Raw genomic sequence first — 18,900 nt, forward strand, 5'->3', positions numbered from 1 at the left:
AGAATGAATGAAACAAATGAACACTGCGTAAATCATTTTAATTAATTATACACAAATAAAAAATAAATACAAAAAACTGCACAAACCAAATCGGTTTTTTTCGCAGATTTGTTTGCAATATTTTTTTTTGGTTGCTTGTTAGTATACAAAGTAGTTTTCTCTTTCGAATTTGCGTCTGTATGTTTGCAGTGTCGTTGAACCTAATTAGCAAAGAAAATAAAAATGGGGGGAACATAAAGTGTGACTCAATAAAATATTGAGCATCTTTGTTGAGCTGACTTTATTTACTTTGGTTCTTCTCCACATTGTGCAATTTTATTATTAAAAAAAAGTATTATATTTAAACAACGAATTAAACAAATCTTTTTTCAATAGATTTATCATTGTATGTATGATCTTTATTTATTTAAGATTCTCTTTGCTGCCTTTTGTTTTGGTCACATTCCAATCGCTTTTTGTGCAAATAGACAAATATTATGGTTGATTTTTATTTACCTAAATGAATAAGATCAAATATTGACCCATTGATGACTGCGTAAAGTCAACTTAGTCTAATTCCATTTTAGCAAACGTTGACTGACTTTTGGGTATATTTATGCACGACTGACTGCTTTGGAAAACCAAGTGCATTTACATTTAAAACAATTCGTGGAAAAGAGGCCTGCAAAGACATTTAAGACACATCGCGTGCCGTTCGCCTTCGAGGGCGATTTGTGTAATGCTCGGTGGGGTGTGGACAAGGTGGGTACTAGCTACTATAGTGCAATCACCTTTTACAACGAGACCCTTTTTGTGGGTCAGCAGGACTGCAGTTAAAAGGCAGGTCTGATTGTTGTTGCTATAAATTTTGAATGTTTACCCGTACAATTTCGTGCTCGAATCGGAATGCCTGCGTGCGAGTGTGGTCTCTGGGTCTTTCGCCTTTTCGAGTTTTGCATTTCTCGTAATGGGCACTATGAACTCATAGTTCCGGCTGAGACAAGTCAACGTGGCCACAGTTCGTTGCTCTAATTCTCCAGCAACAACAACAAAAATTGAAGCGAATAATATCGTATGCGTTGAGAGAACGATCCAAATCGAAATCCCAAAGTGCGGCACGTTCTCAGATATTATTTTCCTTTGATACCCTCTATTCATAGGGATATCAAATGGCTTATTGTGCTACTCACAACCAACCAACTTGGTATTTTAGTATTTAGAAAAAAATTAAAAGCCATCGAGGATTGTCAAAGGTAAATAGTCATACACCATTGTAGTAAAAACAAGCAGGTTAGTTACTCAGTTATTATTTGGCAATGTTATTTTAGGAATAAAACAAGTTTAAGTTTATTTCATAGCTAATGACACTCATATAAGCTAGATAACATAAGCTATTATAAAGTAAAAACATTCGATTTCTAGTCGTAGGCAGCTTTAAATAGAGAGTGTATCCAAGTCGTAGCCGTAACATTATACCAGTGCCTCATGCCTTTTGTTTGCATTCAGGCAAAGTTGCTTTTATCGCTGGTCATAAAATCACAAATTTCGCACATAATTAAATGCAAAATGGCAGGCAGCGAGGAAAATTCAACCGCAAAGGCAAAAGGCTGGCTAAAATCAAATTACAACTTATCATAATTTTAGCTTGTTTTCCATGCACTCATGTATTTCTTTGTTGCGGTTAAAGTTGCTTTGAAGTTTGACGTTTTTTGTGGCCGCCGGTTGAGTTGATGCACTTTTTTTTGGGATTGACTGGGGGACTTGCCTATGCAATTATTCCAAATGGGCGGCAACACGTTTCTTCTATTTTTCCTTTCGTCTATGGCAGTCAGTCGCCTGACTTGGGGTATTTTGGGCTTGTCATAGAGCTTGTGAATGTGCCGTACCGATGACTGGAGGGCAAAACATGACCTCCTTTGGTGGCTTTGTAATTTTTGCTTGGTGGGTGGAACGAAACCTACCGAAAAATTGCCGCCAAAGGGGTAAGTTTGCCGATTTTACGACTTAATAAATATGATTAAGTTATAGCAATTTAATGGCTTACCCATTGCTGAATTATTTTATTAAGTAATTGTATCAAGTTCAAGTTAAAAATTTATCAAATTTACTTTAAAGATGCATTTTTTAAAGATAGAGTATCCAATGCTGAATTTAAACTCTTTTGAGAGTTATAGCAGCTTTCCAAGTTTGCATAATAATTGATATACAATAATTTAAGCCGAGCTGATCCATTATTTCTCACATTTTGCAAGCATAACATTGCATGACCCGAAGTTTCATAAGAATTTGCTAGCATTATGCAAAAATGGCTGTAAAGCGAAAACTTGTGTCTTTGTCTTTGGCTTAGTCAACAGTTTGTTTTTGCCGCATTTTCACTGTCTTCAGTCTGTTTGTGCCGCCAGAATGTCTGCCACGTTATTAGCCATTTCTTGATGTCTCCCTCTCTGTGTGTTTTTGTAACCCGAAACCATAATGAACTTAGGCATTCTATAAATGTTGTTGTCCACCAACGGTCTTCCCCTCACACTTTCCATCTCAGGTTGCTGCCTGCCTTCGGTTTGCTTTTGGCAACTAATGAAGCTAACCATGTGACAATAGCAGCATTTTGGTTTATTTTCTGGTTTAACTGTCTCACCCAAGTCCACGTTTTCCCCCAACTATTATCGGCTCATTAGCTTGGCCAAATAAAGGTGGCTAAATAGCAAGCAAAATTGCTTTTTCCAGCCGGGTGTGTTTGTGTTTAACATTCGGCTTCTGTTTAACGTTGGCCACGTGGCCGCCAGTTCTAGGAAAATAATTAAAACTTCAGCTTTTCCCTGGCCCACCAAAAATCAGGCAAAAATGTCTGGAATCAAGTGGAAGTCAAATAGTGGGTGGAAGAAGATTCATCATTTTGGTTGTTTGTAAAAGGTGTTTTAAAATGGGTAAAGGAATAACTAAATTGAAAATTTTGTTGTTCTGCAAAAGAATTACTAAAAGGCTCTAAAATGTGGGAAACAAAAATTTTTGTAGTGCTGATAGTCACAAATTTCGTGTCATTAAAAACATCGCGATATAAAATTTTATAATGCCAATTCTGTAATGAAAATTTGTAGCGAAATTTAGAAATCATAATGCATAATAATCACAAATAACTTTATAAAAAAATAGTGTATGCATATCACGGATTTAGCTAATGATCGCTGTTAGACAAACCGTCGTCTCAAGAATTAGGTGCAGTTTTCATCTTGCACCTGGACCCACAACACCTGCCAACGCTGAAATATTCTGCTCACGCCACTCCAGTATACAAAGTCGCAGCTGGAGCTGGCTGAGCATTATCAATGCGTTCTAAAGTTCAATCGGAATCTATCAAAATGCGGCCATGCCCCGTAATTCCTCTAATTGCGCACAATGTTTGTGAATTTGTGCCGTGTGTATTTTTTATGCAACAGCTTCTCATCGAGAATTATTCTGTGAAATACAGTGGCAATTAAAGTAATTAAAACGACTCGGACAATCTCCAAAGCGTCAAAAGAAACCGCTATAGAAGATATTAGATACGCCCACAAATATGAGTCAATATATGGACACTTAAAGATTCAAAGATACAAGTGGAAAATTGCAAATTAGCGAATCAAATGTTTTTGATCTGTTTTTAAGCACCTCATTGATAAAAAATGTATTCGTGCACGCCTTTTTTAATAATAAACAACACATTCCTGCCGAACTCTCCTTTATCCCTCCTATGAACCCTTATAACAATCTATTTTCCGCCCACTCCACAAACGTACATTTTAAGTGGCAGCCATTTAAATGTAATTTGTCTCACATTGCAATGTCAAATAAAACAAAAGAAAAGTGTATCTATATCTGAAGGTTTGTCTCTGGCTCGTGGCTCACCTCGAATTGAAGGAGGGCTTGGGGGGGGAATAGGGTGCAAAATTAACGATTTGCAGTGAACGAGCGAATGTGCCAGACATTATGGCGTCGACATGTCATTGTCGTTGCTCGTTAGTCGTCACAAGTTCCCCTTTCAGCCTACACATTTCAACGATGTCTATGTCTATTCCCCAGTGTTTATGTCCCCGCTTAATGCTAATGTAATCACATCGATTAGTATGGAGAGTGGAGTTGAGTTTTCTTTCACCACTTCCTTATGGACTAGATTTATGGTTATTACAGTTCATGAACTATCGGAAAAGGAAAACATATGATTGACCACACTGGTGACACAAAAGGTCTTGTCGAACTGGACCTGGCATATATATTAAAGGTAAGTTTATAATCGGCGAAAGTCCGTTTTAAATGAATAAAATTCTCCCCCTACGAGCATGGTTATATAAAAAAAAACCACAAATAAGTTTAACTGCAAATTTTTATGCCATTTTACGGTATAAACATTTGTATAAGGGACTTTAAATTTGGTTTGTCGAAGCTATCTTGTTTGCATAAATCTACCAGATATCTAAATTTGAATCATTTGTTGTCTTTCAAAGCGAATGTAGTTAAAACCTAAATTAAATGGTATAACAAATATTATAAAATGTCACTTAAAAGTTTAAAAACATTTGTCCTTTATATATAGTATACTAATTTGACACGGCGATAAAAAATTTCTTTGATTTTGAAAAGAAGAAAGTGCAATTTATAGTGTGAACCTACCATTAAAATAAACATTTTTGAATAGACCTAAATATAGATTTATCAGTCACAACTATTGCATATACACACAGCCCAGACAACAAATCGCCATAAATAAATTAAGTAAATACAAATATAAATAATAAAAATAAACACGACTCATCGAGTAGGCAATAATTTGAAATGACATGACAAGATGTACTTGTGGAAAAAAACCAGTAAATAAATCGTTATATTTTGCAGACAAGAGTGGGCGGTTAAGGAAAGGGGAGGAATTCCACTTAGAGAGGCCTAAAAGCCAAACAAAGCCATCGGCCAGAAGAACAAGGGAGAAATCTTCAAGCCAGACAGCCAAGTAAACAAGAAGAATCGTTTCAAGAGAGATCTCAACCTCTTCTGGGCCAACATACATTACCTTTTGGCCATAAAAGACTCGCCTCTGGCCTGCACTTCATCACCCCGGCTGCTTAAACCATTTCCATAAGATAATTGTTTGTGTTTCTTATTTTTCCCTTACTTGAATATTATTTTTGGCATGTTTTGCGGCTTTTTTGGTTTGCGCCTTCTGCTACGCTTTTTTTCCCCCCCATTTTTTGGGATTTCTGTTTTGTTTTGCTTTTGTTGTCTGCTCTTTCGGTTTGGCCATTGTGTTTTGCTCGGCTGGCTGCAAGCATTTTGTGCCAAAAATAAATGCTGACATCATACCAATCCCAAGCAAACCATTCAGCCGCAGCCTCAGCCGCAGCCATACAAAAAATCGAGCTCACTTTTATTTGTGGGGCAGGCAGGGCAGGGGAACCTGGAGCAGAGAACATCGATAGCACCACATTTCATTCGCTTCTCTTGAGTGAGATAAAGCCAAAGTTGTTCAAGATGATGCCTAATTGAAATTCTAATTGGTCTTGGGAATCGTCAGCCCTCACCCGCTTCCATCCCATTACCTTCCTCCCGAAAATGTACTCAAGAAACTAAACTAAAGGAGCACCCAGTTCGGTTCCCTGTTCGCTGGGATTGTTGACCTTGAACTTGAGTCAGTTCGGCCTGCTCCTCAGTACAACATTTTGGGCACAACGGCAGGCTTTTATTTTCGAGCAGAATATTTACCAGTTTCTGCGCTTTTTGAGTGCATTTGCAGTGCATTTTTGGGCAAGAGAATGTGTTGTTTGAAAGCCTTTTGATCAAACTGTACAGCAGGTCGAGACTTACCAGTCAAGTCGGCTAAATTCGGTATATATTTAAAATGCTTTAGCATTTTCCATTTCTATCTTTTAAATATTCACTATTGTTTGTGATTCCACAGGTTTGCTAATGTAGCGTAATTAAGACCTTAAAACTTAAGAAGATATTTAAGAGTTTTAAACAACAAAATACTATTTTCCCTTTAACTAGACACAATTTTGATAAAACCCAATTATGCGTTAGGTTAGGCATTATCTTACCACCTGCTAGCTAGGTACAACCCCAAGTTATATTTAGCAATCGCAAAAAACAGATAGGTTAGAATTTATAAACGCAACATAGGGAAATACAAGAATTCATGTCACATAGTTGCGAGTGAAAAAGTTTCCTGATTAATAATAACCGCTCCTTATATAGCACACATTTAGCGCTATCTTTGAACTTTACTTGTGATTCAGATGTGAGTCACTGAAGGTAATTCATAGCACTACTTTCAAATAGTTTTCTGAGCTGGTTTGCTCGTCTCCAATTAAAGTAGATTTTCAACAATTGCGTCATATGAAATTTTGTTTTTAAGCAAATAATCCGATGAGCGGAATTTTTGGGGCGACTTGTAATGTAATTTATCAGGCGTTCGCAGTTCCTAAAAACATTTGAACTTGACTCTCATGGATACCTTATTTAGTGCGCCATTCCCCAACAAAGCCCCGCCTTTGTGGGACTCCATGCTTTAGTTATTTGGGGTGGATGGTGGATGGGGAACTATCGGGAGGAGACCCTTTTCACTTTTTGCGCAGTTCGCTGGTGAGAAATTGCGTTGTGGCCAGACCACCAGCTCAAAGGAATTGCTTTTTTATTGCTTATGAGCCAACAAATGCTAACGCATCATCATCATCATCATCGAGGAATAAATGCACGAAACACGAAGCAGGAATTACAAGAGAAGCTAAATTTAGGAATGACATCATTCCCAAGTCTAAACAAAACCAAACCCAAGAAATTCGCACAACTTTTAAATGCGTTGAGTGTTGATTGAATAGTTCCTTCCTCCAGCAGGATTGGTTTTTTATAATTAAGCAAAAGGTGGAACAATAACGGAGAAGCCTTAAGGGCCTCGCGACTGGATTATAAATTGCTTTGGACCACGAAAAGGATGCATTTTGAGATTGCTACATGAATCACCTGCGGGATGACGCAACATGATTGGAAGTTGAAGGCAACCAAGTTTGGCCATTACCTGATAAAGATCGTTTTGTGTTATTTTAATAACTAATAGCTGCTTGAGAAGCATCAAGAATCATTAGGTCTAAATAATTTTTAAGAAATTTACTGTAATTTAGTTACAATATTGTTGTTAAAAAAACAATTTCGAACTTTCGACTTTTAACTAAAGAAATCATGCTTAAACTTTACAAATCCACCCACTTTTAAATACATGCCGAATTGTTAACAATAATAAACTACAAACTATAAAATAAAATTGGACTTTTTAAAGTTTTGACATTTAGGGTGTATTAAAGTATTAATCAAGTGAAAAATGTATGTGATCATTGTTTCTTGGTTATTTTTTTATCAGTTTAGTGTTATAGAGAATATTATTTTGAAGTGCTGTTAGCATGTGTTATTTGAGCTTGTATGCATAAATGTAAAATAAATTAAATATGTATGATGAATAATTACGAATTGGTAACTTAAATAAAGCATTTAGATCAGTTAAATTTTCCATATTAAAAAAAAATGAATTGGATGTATTTAAAATGCATATACAGCTGCGGTCAAAATAATAGTAGTGGGAAAATGTAAAGTGTTGAAAACATCTTTAAGTCATATGATAAATTTTCTTTTATTTTATTATAAAGCTAACTAATCAATAAACAAAACCCTTTTAAATATAGTTGTAGTTTTTCAATTAAAAGTTCTTAGCATTTCCTTCAAATTAACCTTTTGAAAAAATTTGGAAAACATTTTTTTTAGCAGTTTAGGAAAATAACCATGAGCCGTCGTTCATCTGGAGTTTGAGCTGGAATGTTCTAATCTGACTTGTTTTTCAAATTACAAATTAAAAAAATACATTTTTTTTATCAATCTTTTGTAACCATTTTTGAAAATGATATACCTGTAATTTGAGATATTTGCTTCTAAACAATTTTTGATTAATAGTTAAAAAGCTAAAAAACTACTATTATTTATTTGACCGCAACTGTTCATTAGTGTTATTAACTATATCAATCGTATATACTTTCCTGTCAGTGTAAAACAAAATGTTTGCTTCATATTGAGCAAGTTTTTTGTTTTTACAATAATATTTGTATGTACAAAATTGCCATGAGCAATCGTGCATTAGAAACGGAATCCCCAAAATAGAACCCCACAAAATGAACTTAATCCAAGTACACAGTGACATTCAGCGTGCAACACCACAGGCCAAGCGATTAGGAACACCAAACATTCAAAGGGAAGGACACGAAAACGGGGAAAATCAAGCGACACGAAGAAGTAGACATGGAAATTAGAGCCCATAACCGAAAAGGAAGAGTGGTGATCGACCCACAACACCGACCTGTTGTTGAGCATGGTGTCCGCTGCACCACCGCAAGTGGCTGCTGCGGCCACAGCGGCAAACACGGTGGCGCATTCCAGCGGCGATCGCGGCCTTCGGTCGCCGGAGATGACGGGCACTTGCAATCGCTGGAAGGCGGGATCGTAGCTGATGGATATGCGTGAGCTGCCATGTCCTGGATGTCCTGGCAGCCCGGACACTTGAACCGGTGACGAAAGCGACGTGTCCGGCGAACTGGCGTAAAAGGGCGAGTGCGGATAGGCGTAAATCGAGGGACTGGCACTAAAGGCAGCCGTCGTCGCATGTCCACCACCAACACCACCAACACCACCACCACCCAGCAAACCAATTCCAGCCGCAATTCTCGGCTGCGAGTGATGGAACTGCGAATGCATATGAGTATTCCGATTCGGATGCGGATTTGGTTGCGGATTTGGTTGCGGATTCGCATGCGGATACGAATGCGGTTGGTGCTGAGGACTACTGCCCGCACTACTCGGTATGGGAATCGCCCGACTCGCTGACCGAGTGTACATCGTGGGCGAGAACTGATCGATGGCCTCCTCGTAATCCTCCTCCGTACTGGAACCCATGTACAAATTCGTATCGCTGGCCGTTCCATTCGGATTGCCCGTGGGCCACAGCGATTCGTCCACGCAGAAGGAACTGCGACCCGACTGCGATTTGTTGTAGTAGTAGAGCTGCGGGTTCAGGCGGTGCACAAATGTGGGATCATGGGGCCCTCCTCCGATGTGGGGATTGCTAAAGGCCCGTTTCCGACTGCCGCCGTGGATCGGGGCGACGTGTCTAAAGCTGGGTTGGATTTTCGGTTGGATTTTTGGGTGGTTGGCAAAGCAAAAGGTCGCACGCAGTTCAAATAAAAATAAAAAGTTAAGAGGTATAAGAGAAAAGTTGGAAAGAAGCTTTAGATATATAGATCTCATATAATTTGGAATTTTATGCAAGGAAGCCAATCGAAATAATAATAGATTGTTTTGCATTATTGTTGTTGGATTGGGAGAGGAAAGGATTTGGTGCCGGGCAACAAAAGTCGATTTGGTGTTGCTGCAATGAAGTGATCAAGTTGCGATTGGAAAGTGAACTGTGATCGATCGGTGGCAAACAATCAGGTGAATTTATCTTGTGGATTGATATGGCCAGATTCAATAAATCGATTTTACAGGTTGAAATGAATTTGTGGCGTAGTTTTGGCTTTGAATGCAATCAAAGGTTTTAACTGCCAATAAGGTGTTTGGAATGTTTTCAATCATGTTAGAAAATAAATTTTTACAAAATATGTTGCATGATTAATGGTACTGTTATTTTTTAAAACATACTGAAGACTATCCTTTTAAAATTCAAACGTTTCCTCAGATCTCACATATAAATATGTTGTTTTAAAAACTGTGTTGCTCTAACTTGTTCCACGTTCAGCTTACGATTTACAGAATTGAACAAACAAAACCAACTCTATGCATCAAATAGAAAAAAGAAAATGGAACAACAACCAGCAAGAGGAGCTGAGTCAATTTTCACTTCATTTGCCAGCACAAAAGCAACAGGGAAAATTATGATGCAACATTTGCGGCATCGTGTCGATGCGCTCCAATTCGCAGCATAAACAACATCCAACTGCCGAGGATGCAACATGGATTTCTGCTGCAGCAGCAGATGATGGATGTGGCATGCCACATGCTATTGCTGCGTTGAAAATGAAATGTACAAAAACTGAAATGGGGGGAGGAAGTGCAGAAATTTGTCAATTACGCTGGGGCAAATTAATCTCCTTAAATAGGCCAAAAACGAACATTTCCTTTTGATTTTGTTTGATCTGTGACAGTGTGTCGAAAACTTTGTATTTCTTTGAGGGTGAAAAATGTATTTCCGCTGTGCAAAGTTTAAAGAATTTGTCTTCTACTTATAACCAAATGCAAATGTGGCCCGGAATCGATTTATACTTAAATATAAGCTAGAAAATAAGATGACTTATACCCTTGCAATTAGTTGATGTATCTAATATCGTTCTAAAGACAGCTAAAGAGTGGTTTGTCAAATGACCTATCAACTTAAATTGGAAATCGTTTTAATAAAAGTATATTTATTTATTAAAAAATAAGCGCATATTAATAGATTATTATATAAATTATACTGTAAGACAACTATATTATATACTTGGCCGTTCAAAAACTGTTTTTAAACATTTTCTTTAATCTAGAAAGCTTTAAACCTGAAAGACTATTTATTGTTTAAACTAAGAATGTATATTACTTTAAAGAAATGTGTTCTTCATTACGTTGTAAGTTTCTGAGTAAAATTATAAATGTAAAAGTATAATGAATACAACTTTTGACTACCAAACCCACAAAGTTGTTTCTACATTTTCCGAGCACTCAAAAAAAGGAAAACAAAATTATCCACACTCAAGAGAAGTCTGGGAAATGCAACAGCAACTATTTTCAGCTGCAGTCCAGCCGCAATTACCTTTTTTTTAACAATTTTTATTTGGTTTTTATATTATTCACAGTGAAGTAAAGTCGGGTTCAAATGTATGTGGTTGCTTGTGCTTTGGGGCTTGTGGCTATCCCTTTGTTTTTTTTTTTTTTGACTGCAGCAGTTTTGCTTTTACAACTTTGCTTTTCCTACTACGGTTTTAATTGTTAATTTTAAGTTTCGAGAAACTTTTTAATGTGCCCCACATTACAAAAAATGTAAAATGTTTGAGGGCAAGTATTAACTTTGTTCTGGGGCTGCTAGGATGATCTATAAAAGTTCAACAAAGGACGAAAAGAAAGTTAAATATGCCAAGGTCTTGCATATACTAAAATTCAGAAATTATTAATTGTTGCCAAAAGGGAAGAGAATGAAGAGAATTAAACTCATAGAATACATATATGAATAACTATTATTTAATTATAATTATCCACTTAGATTTTTAAACAAATCAACATAAATTGATTACTTATTTCGGCAATCTTTTTCCGCTGAGTCGAAATGACTACTTTTTTTGTGGCTTCCTCAAAATGATTTTTCCCCTTCTCTTAAAAAATCCAGTGTCATCCTTTCTTTCACCAGTATGTGTGTGCTTACATAATATCAAAGTAGCAAAATTAGCATAAAATGAACAGCACAACACACACAAAACAAAAGAAAAGAAAAGAAAACGTCCCTATTGAAAACTATGGAAAATTGCGGTTGCACTGTGGTTGCTGCCACAAATTAAATGCACATTACATGCAGCATTTTTCCCCCACCATTTCCATTCACATTCCCATTTTCATTTACCATTGTGTTTCCCCGCTTTGTTGTTGCTTAGTATGTCGCCCCAAAGCCAACAAGGAAATAAAAGTTTTCGAAAAAATAGAGAAAAAAAAAACGGTTGTTGTTGTTGTTGTTGAAGAAAATTAGGTGAATGGAGCTAAGCCGAACAACAACTGCAGAAAGCGAGATGGAAAATTCCAAAACGGGAGTCTCGAAAACTGCGATCAGAGATAAGACAACACAAAATCGTTGAAAAGAAATTTGCAGTCAGCTCAAAGGAAATTTTCGGTGGAAAAAAGGGGGGTAAATTAATCGCTTTGCCGTTTTGTTTTCGCAGTTTATCTGCGAATTTTCATCGCCAGTTGCTGCTGTTTTCAGCTTTTGACCAATTTTATACCCGCCAAGCCAAAATTTATTTGCGAATTGTCTTGAGTTCGTTTCTATTTACGTAATTTCATTTCCAATGTTGGCGGTTTTATTCGCAATTCGGCAGTTTGATTTGACAGCACAATTAGTGTGAAAGGACAGCAGAAAGGATTGCGTAAGCGCAAGTGAGGATAGAAAAACAGGACAATACACAAAAAACAAAGTTGCAAGGGTATAGAAACTAATATCCGCATGACAGTTTATTTGCAATTCTTTCAACAGAGTGATACTGAATCATTTTTGCTTTAAAATATATAATGGACAATGGAAGAAAAGATTATTTGTATTTCCGTTTTAAGTGAATTGTTTTCTTTCCCTCAACAAAATTATTGTTTGTATTTTTTAGTTTATGGATCAAAAGTTAAATATATTTTAATTTTTAGTTTTTCGATTGTTTTTCTTTTAAATACACCTGAATATAAAAAACTGCATATGAACTTTTATTATTATTATTAAGAAATATATTAAAAAAATAAAAGAATTGCAAAAAAATGTTCATGCGAATATTACAAAGTGCTTTTAAAAAAAGTTTATTTACAGATTAATCTTTGGATGCATGATTAAATTATTTGAATGCTTTTAATGGGCAGACAATTACAGCGATACAAAAAGATATAGATAGAGAAAGTGTATGCATGTTTTTTGATGGGTGGTAGGGACTAGGTTAAAATGGTACTTACATACACACAAAAGATACTAAGGCACATTTCAGTTTATTTTTGATTTTAGTTGCTTACCTGAAAATAAAAGAAAAAAATTATTTAGCAAGTTGTTTCATTTGATTATTTAAAAATATGAAAAGTATACTTATAATATAAACATAATCCTTATAGAAATATTAAACGATTTAATTCAAGTCTTATAGAAATACAATTTTTCATTTCGCTGTTTATTAAAGCAGTAAACACAGCATATTCACTTCATGGCAAATGTTCTTTTTTTCAGCGCTAGAGGGCGCAGTTATACTGCTTGTAGACCCTAAACAGATTCAATTCACCATTTGTTAAGCCGTAAACACTGCTTATTTACTCATGGCAAATGTTTTTATGTGCGCTAAAGGGCGCAGCGTAACTGCTTGTTAACCCTGAACAAATTCAATTCAGAGTTTAATTAAAGCAGTAACACTGCATACTCCCGTAATGGCATTTGTTTTTTTCCGCGCTAGAGGGCGTAGCTAAACTGCTTGTGTACCCTGAAGTGCATTATTTTAAATTTTACCGCTTATTACAGTTTTGTTCTACTTATCAAATTCACATGGACATTTAGCAAAGCACAATAGCGCGCAAACTGTAAATAAAGCAGTTTAACTGCACGGAAATGGAGCTTTTCTCCGTTAGAGGGCGTCTTGAACAGCTTATAAAACTGCACTGCTTTTGGCTTTCTCTACGCTTACGTACGTACAACTTACACAGCAATATTAGGCAATGCATAGTATCACTCAAACTGTAAGAAAAGCAGTTCAGTATTAAAATGTATAAAATTTAAATAGTCAAGTAAAGTGGCGAAAAAATTAGTGTAAAATGTAAAAATATACTTCTACCAAGTAAAAAAATGTTGACCGATTAAATTTTAAATAAAAAATATAATAAATAATATTAACAAATCATACATATTAAAATAAGAGTATAACAGACATAAAACATTGGAGCGGATTCGGATTAAATTTTTAACAAAATGAAAAACTTTAATTCAACACAATTAAGTACCAATCAAATTTTAAAGACCCCATCAAATGTAATTAATTTTTAGTTTACTATTTTTTTTTTGCTATTATGAAGCAGAGTTTTGAAACGCAATAAAAAGTGTGTTTTCATTTTTTTTTATTTTGCAAGAAAAATGGCAACAAATACAAAAGAGGCGATAATTTGCAATGCACAAAAGTGATCAATAACAAAATAAAAAAGAGAGCAGCAGAGAGAAAGAAAGAGAGAAGTCGTTAAAGAAACCAAAAACCAATAACAAAACAAAACAGACTACAAATAGAATGCAATAAGAAGACGGAGATACAAAGAGATAAGGTGATAGAGAGAGAGGGAGAGACAAAACAAAAAACCTCACGTGTGTAAAAGCCAAACGATGTAAGAGAGTAACAAAGATAGAGAGGGCAAGAGAGAAGAATACTAGTGATAAGATTTTTCTCAGAGAATTGATTGACTTCAAATCGTTGTCGCATGTTTTGTTTTTGTTCTGAATTCTCTTTTTTCCGTCTATAGTAAAAATAGCAATTTGCGCACTATTTTTATGTTTTGAGAAATTGTTTATTGTATTTATTTTTTGTTCTCTCTGTTTTCCACGTTTTGTTATTTGTCAGATTCAGTTTGTTGTTGCTGTCAATCACCACAAGAAAATCGAGAAATGAACTAGATGCAATGGTTTTATACCCTTTACGACTAAACTAAAAAGACTTAACTAAAAAATTATAAAAAAAATATCAAAATTGTTGTTAAGTTAATATAGACAGAAAGATAAAGCTGTAAAATAATGGTGACGTTCAACCTTCCGATGCATTAAAAATTAAATTGCCATATATTTTTCTTATGCTAGACCCACGTATGATAAATTATTTAATACCCTCTGCCAGGGTATAAAAAAGGAAAGACTGAACATTTCCTCAAACCAAAAGAGAATTGGCGAATTGGAATAACCCCTCACACGCCCCTTTCGATAACACGTATACCGTATACCTATACTTTATACATACTCATGACAATTTGCTTAAGCGCCTTGGCGCCAACCGACAAAATCTATTATTTTCGATTTTTTTTTACTATTTTGTTCGTGTATTGCATTTTGTTTAAAGCCCCTAACTACTTAGTTGGGTATATGTGTCCATATGTCCATATGACTGGTGGGTATTCACGTAAGACAAGCATAATCGATGGGTTGTTTCTTATCACAAAACCGACTTGACTTGATACTTGATAAGAGGAAAGCAAAAAATAAATAAAAAGAAAGCAAAGAACGTGCTGCAACCCAGGAGAATTTGAATTTCCCCAATTAATAAAAGCCCAAAAAATATATTTGTTCTTTTTTCTGCAATATTTCCGGTGACATAAAATAATGAAGGCAATGGCGTAGAACATTTATTATCTTCATATCGAATTTATTTCGGATACGCAATACACGTTTTCTAAAAACAGGTCGCATATTTTCAGACATTTAAACTTAAGAAAAAATTTCCAAATATGGTTTGTTGAATTGAAAACAAATTTATTTATATAGTTTCCCATAATATAAAATAAAATATGTTATAAAACTATTTTAAAACAAATTGATTGATTTAAAAAATACATAAAGTTAACGAAACGGTTTAAATTCTAAAATCAATAAACTCTTTTCAAAAATGCAATATATTTTATTGCCAACCAGGAAGCATTTTCATAACATATTTACACAGTTGTAAAATTGCAGTTTTGCGAATTATTTAATGAGTGTCGATCCCCCTTCCCTTTAAAGCCCCAATCACCAATCGTAAGTATGCAATCAGAAGATCGTTTGCTGACCTCCATTTACCTTATTGGAAATTGCATTTTGTATTGGATTTTCTCTGGGGAAATTAAATTTCCCATTGCATCGAAACTCGAAGAAAATGAATTTCTCAAATGATTTATGCTTGCGCATTAGGAATAAATGTATCTTTAAAAATGTTCTCAGGCTAATGAATGCACCCAGTGCGGAAATCTAATTTGGCAATGACAAATTGACCGATCACAAGGCAATGTAAATTACAAATAGAATATCAAAATAAAGAGCACTAAATTCATAAGAAAAGGGAAAGATTTAGACTAAAGGATTACTCTTTAAAAATCATTTATACATAGAATTTATTAGGGTTTTCCGTCGTCATTAAAAATTTAATAAACATTAATTCAAAATCATCAATTTAATCCACCCCATTTAATTATTAATATGTTTTCAATGATGTCTTCGAGTATGCCCATAAGGTAAAAATAAAGAAAACGAGAGACATTGCAAGGAATGTTCATTAAAATTGCATTTTCTTCTATTATTTGGCGTCGCCACTGTTCGTTCGTGCGAACATTTTTATTTATTTAATTTTAATTTATCTCATTTTCTTGTTTTTCAGCCGTTTTTCATGTCCATGACAACTGCATGTGTCTTTCTCAATTTTCCGCCCCTCTCTGCTTGTGTTTTATCTCACTGACAAACAATAATTAGGCAAAGTAAATAAATTAATTTCGCATTTTCGCGCATGAAGAAAATTAATGCGAAATTAATGGAGCGTCAAGGCGTCTGCTGCTCACTTGAATCGCCCAGCCATATCCCCAGACATATAGACACATATCCATCCGTTCATTCAATTTGCCAAGTGTTTGGTTGCAATTTAATTACTAATTTATTAATTGGCTCTTTGGCCAGCAGTGCAGCGGCCGACAATCCCAATTGTGAGTCAGAGGAGTGTGACTAAATGCAGATTGCTTTGCGAGCGTAAGATGGGGAAACAAAATATATATGTTTTACTTTATTCGTTAATCTAGGAGGATAAGATTTGTGAACCTTTGAGCAAACATGCTTTTAAAACATAGAACTTTAACGACTGGTTAATCCAACATTTTTAGTTTTACCAGGCTATGCATTAAAGTAGGCACATATGTATATATTCTTAATCGCGTTATAGGTATCGGTTTGATAAATGTAAATATTATAACAACAATTTAAAGAACAATTTTAGGAAACGTCACCATTAATTGCACCTTAAATAATAAATACATAAAAACCGATATTAGTTTTACTGTTTTTAACTTAAACAGGGAATATTTAATAAATCTAAAAATATGCTTGTTTTAAGCATTAAACTTTGTATATGTTTGCTTATCACAAGTAAATACTCAGGTATATATAAATTTGCATAAGCCTGCTAACATAGAAAATGCATTTGCCCTGCAAGGTAAATGTTAATTGTGCCATTTGGGAGTACTTATATTTTTCCCAAAAGTATTCCTTGGTTTCCCATTACTCCCCCTTGAAATGTGCAGACTTTAAAGTCCCCTTGGAACTTTGATTAACTTCCTCTGCCAATATGTTTGGGTGCATCTGTGTTAGTCACCTCACGTGGGTGTGCATGAGCGTGTGGATGCCATGTGGGCGTTGTCAGATGAAGCACAAGAAACGGGGAACAAAACAGCTGTTGACTGCCGACTCCACACACAGCTGCTATACATGTATCCCTTAAAAAAATGAAACGAATTGGCAAACAAAGGGGTGCCCACAATAAGTCAAAAAGAGAGAGAAAATGCCATAACATTTATGGAGTTTCTGTAAGTGGAAATCGGAGTGTATGTGGATGATGACTAATAAACACACACTCGCACACTCGCAAACAACAAAGAGACTCTCCACAGTGCAAAACAAACAACAACAAACAAAACAATAAAAAAAGCACTGGAGACTAAAAACAAAAAAAAAAGCCGGCGAAATAGCTAAAAACGAACTAGCAAGCAGACAAAGAAAAAACCGGCTCGAAACTATCTGTACATAAAAAATAAATACAAATAACAACAAATGCAAAAAAATTATACTCATAAAGCGGCAAAGAAATTGCATAAAGCTGGTGGAGTTTTTTTATTTTTCTTGTTTAATGAGGAGAAACCAAGTAGGTTGCTGAAAAATTTAAAGTTTAATGATTAAGGTAGTGAATCCTTGAAAATTTTGCTTTCCAAGTAGAAATATTTATTTTATACAAATAAGATAAAGGAAGAACCTTTCAACTTTTTTATACTCTTACAGAGGCTATTATAAAATTGTTCAGAAGTTTGTAACGCAGTGATGGAGACATATTCTTGAAAGACGATAGCTATTCAGTTTCAGTTTAAAAGCTAAAAATTTAAAACTGAAGATAAAAAACTCAATTTTACTATTGTCAAGAAAATGTGTTTTTATTTTAAATCAACATGAATTCAAAATACTGATATTTTCAGGGGAATTTTCCGGTCAACTACGTGGGCAGAAATATCCGGCTAGAATATTTCTTAGTCAGCCGTAGAAAACTCAAACAGACAAGATATACATATAATCATTCCGAGCCAATTAAAATCTGTTAAAAAAGCTCAAAAATCATTGCTTATAATATGTATCACAACTTTGTATTATTCAGTACAAATGCTTGAAATTATGCAAACTTGTGGAAGATAAAAAAAAGAATGTGAAAGAAAAACAAGTCCAACAAATACAAATAAACAACCTAAAAGTTGATTTCAAAAATGTGATAACATTTTCCGCAAGTCATTTAATTTTATATTTAAGAGGTTTAGTTTTATTATCTAAAGACTCTTAATCTTCAATAGAAAGTTTAATATTAAATACAATGCACTAATCTTTTAATGAATGAAAGGCAACACAAAGAAGTTGATTAAAAAATATGAATGGAAAAGAGAGAACGAGATTGTAGGTGCACTTTAAGAAAACGAAAGAAAGATACAAACGCGTAGCATAGTGGAACGGAAATGAATCGAGTTCCTTATAAGGCAGACAATTTGTGTGAGTCAGTTGTAAAGGGAAATATTTAAACAGAAGCTTATATTTTTCCAAGTTTAATGACCTCTCGGCCACCACCTGCCACCCAAGGTAAATAAATTAGCAAAATAGGTGCGAAAACGAAGAAGGAAACCCTCCACTAACTAGGCCTATTACAAACCGTATTGGGTCAAAACAAATGCCTGATAAGAGAAATGCATTTTGACACGCACATCTTTGTTTTGGAACCGCTTTGAGGTTCGGTTCATCGTTCATCACCTCCCATTTTAGGGAGGGAGTATACTAGAAGCCGACACGCTTATTAAGTTTTTCTTTCCACTTGCCCACTTGTGGATTTCAGGTCAACAAATGTTTGTCTGGGCCAAATACGTCAGAATCGG

General features: G+C 35.1%; 1 protein-coding gene and 1 long non-coding RNA gene across 7 annotated transcripts in view; one reads left to right on the top strand and one right to left on the bottom strand.

The window, feature by feature from the left end:
* LOC108138098 (protein bunched, class 1/class 3/D/E isoforms) overlaps positions 1-18,900 on the bottom strand; it is a 96,603-nt gene that overhangs the window by 54,939 nt on the left and 22,764 nt on the right. For 4 of the 6 annotated variants that reach the window (XM_017260084.2, XM_017260086.2, XM_017260085.2 and 1 more), the window contains exon 3: positions 8,342-9,154. The exons of 1 other annotated variant lie outside the window; for it this stretch is intronic. In XM_017260084.2, the coding sequence (XP_017115573.1) occupies positions 8,342-9,154 (813 nt within the window). Of the gene's footprint in view, positions 1-8,341; positions 9,155-12,743; positions 12,763-18,900 lie in introns of those variants that run through there. One more of the 6 variants, XM_041710159.1, reaches the window with a different exon arrangement.
* On the top strand, positions 9,162-10,186 carry LOC121467833. The gene is made up of 2 exons (XR_005977861.1): positions 9,162-9,471; positions 9,525-10,186. It is a non-coding gene; the product is annotated as an uncharacterized LOC121467833 (long non-coding RNA).

The sequence above is a fragment of the Drosophila elegans genome, unplaced genomic scaffold, assembly GCF_018152505.1.
Source record: "Drosophila elegans isolate 14027-0461.03 unplaced genomic scaffold, ASM1815250v1 contig_814, whole genome shotgun sequence".
Taxonomy (NCBI): Eukaryota; Metazoa; Arthropoda; class Insecta; order Diptera; family Drosophilidae; genus Drosophila; species Drosophila elegans.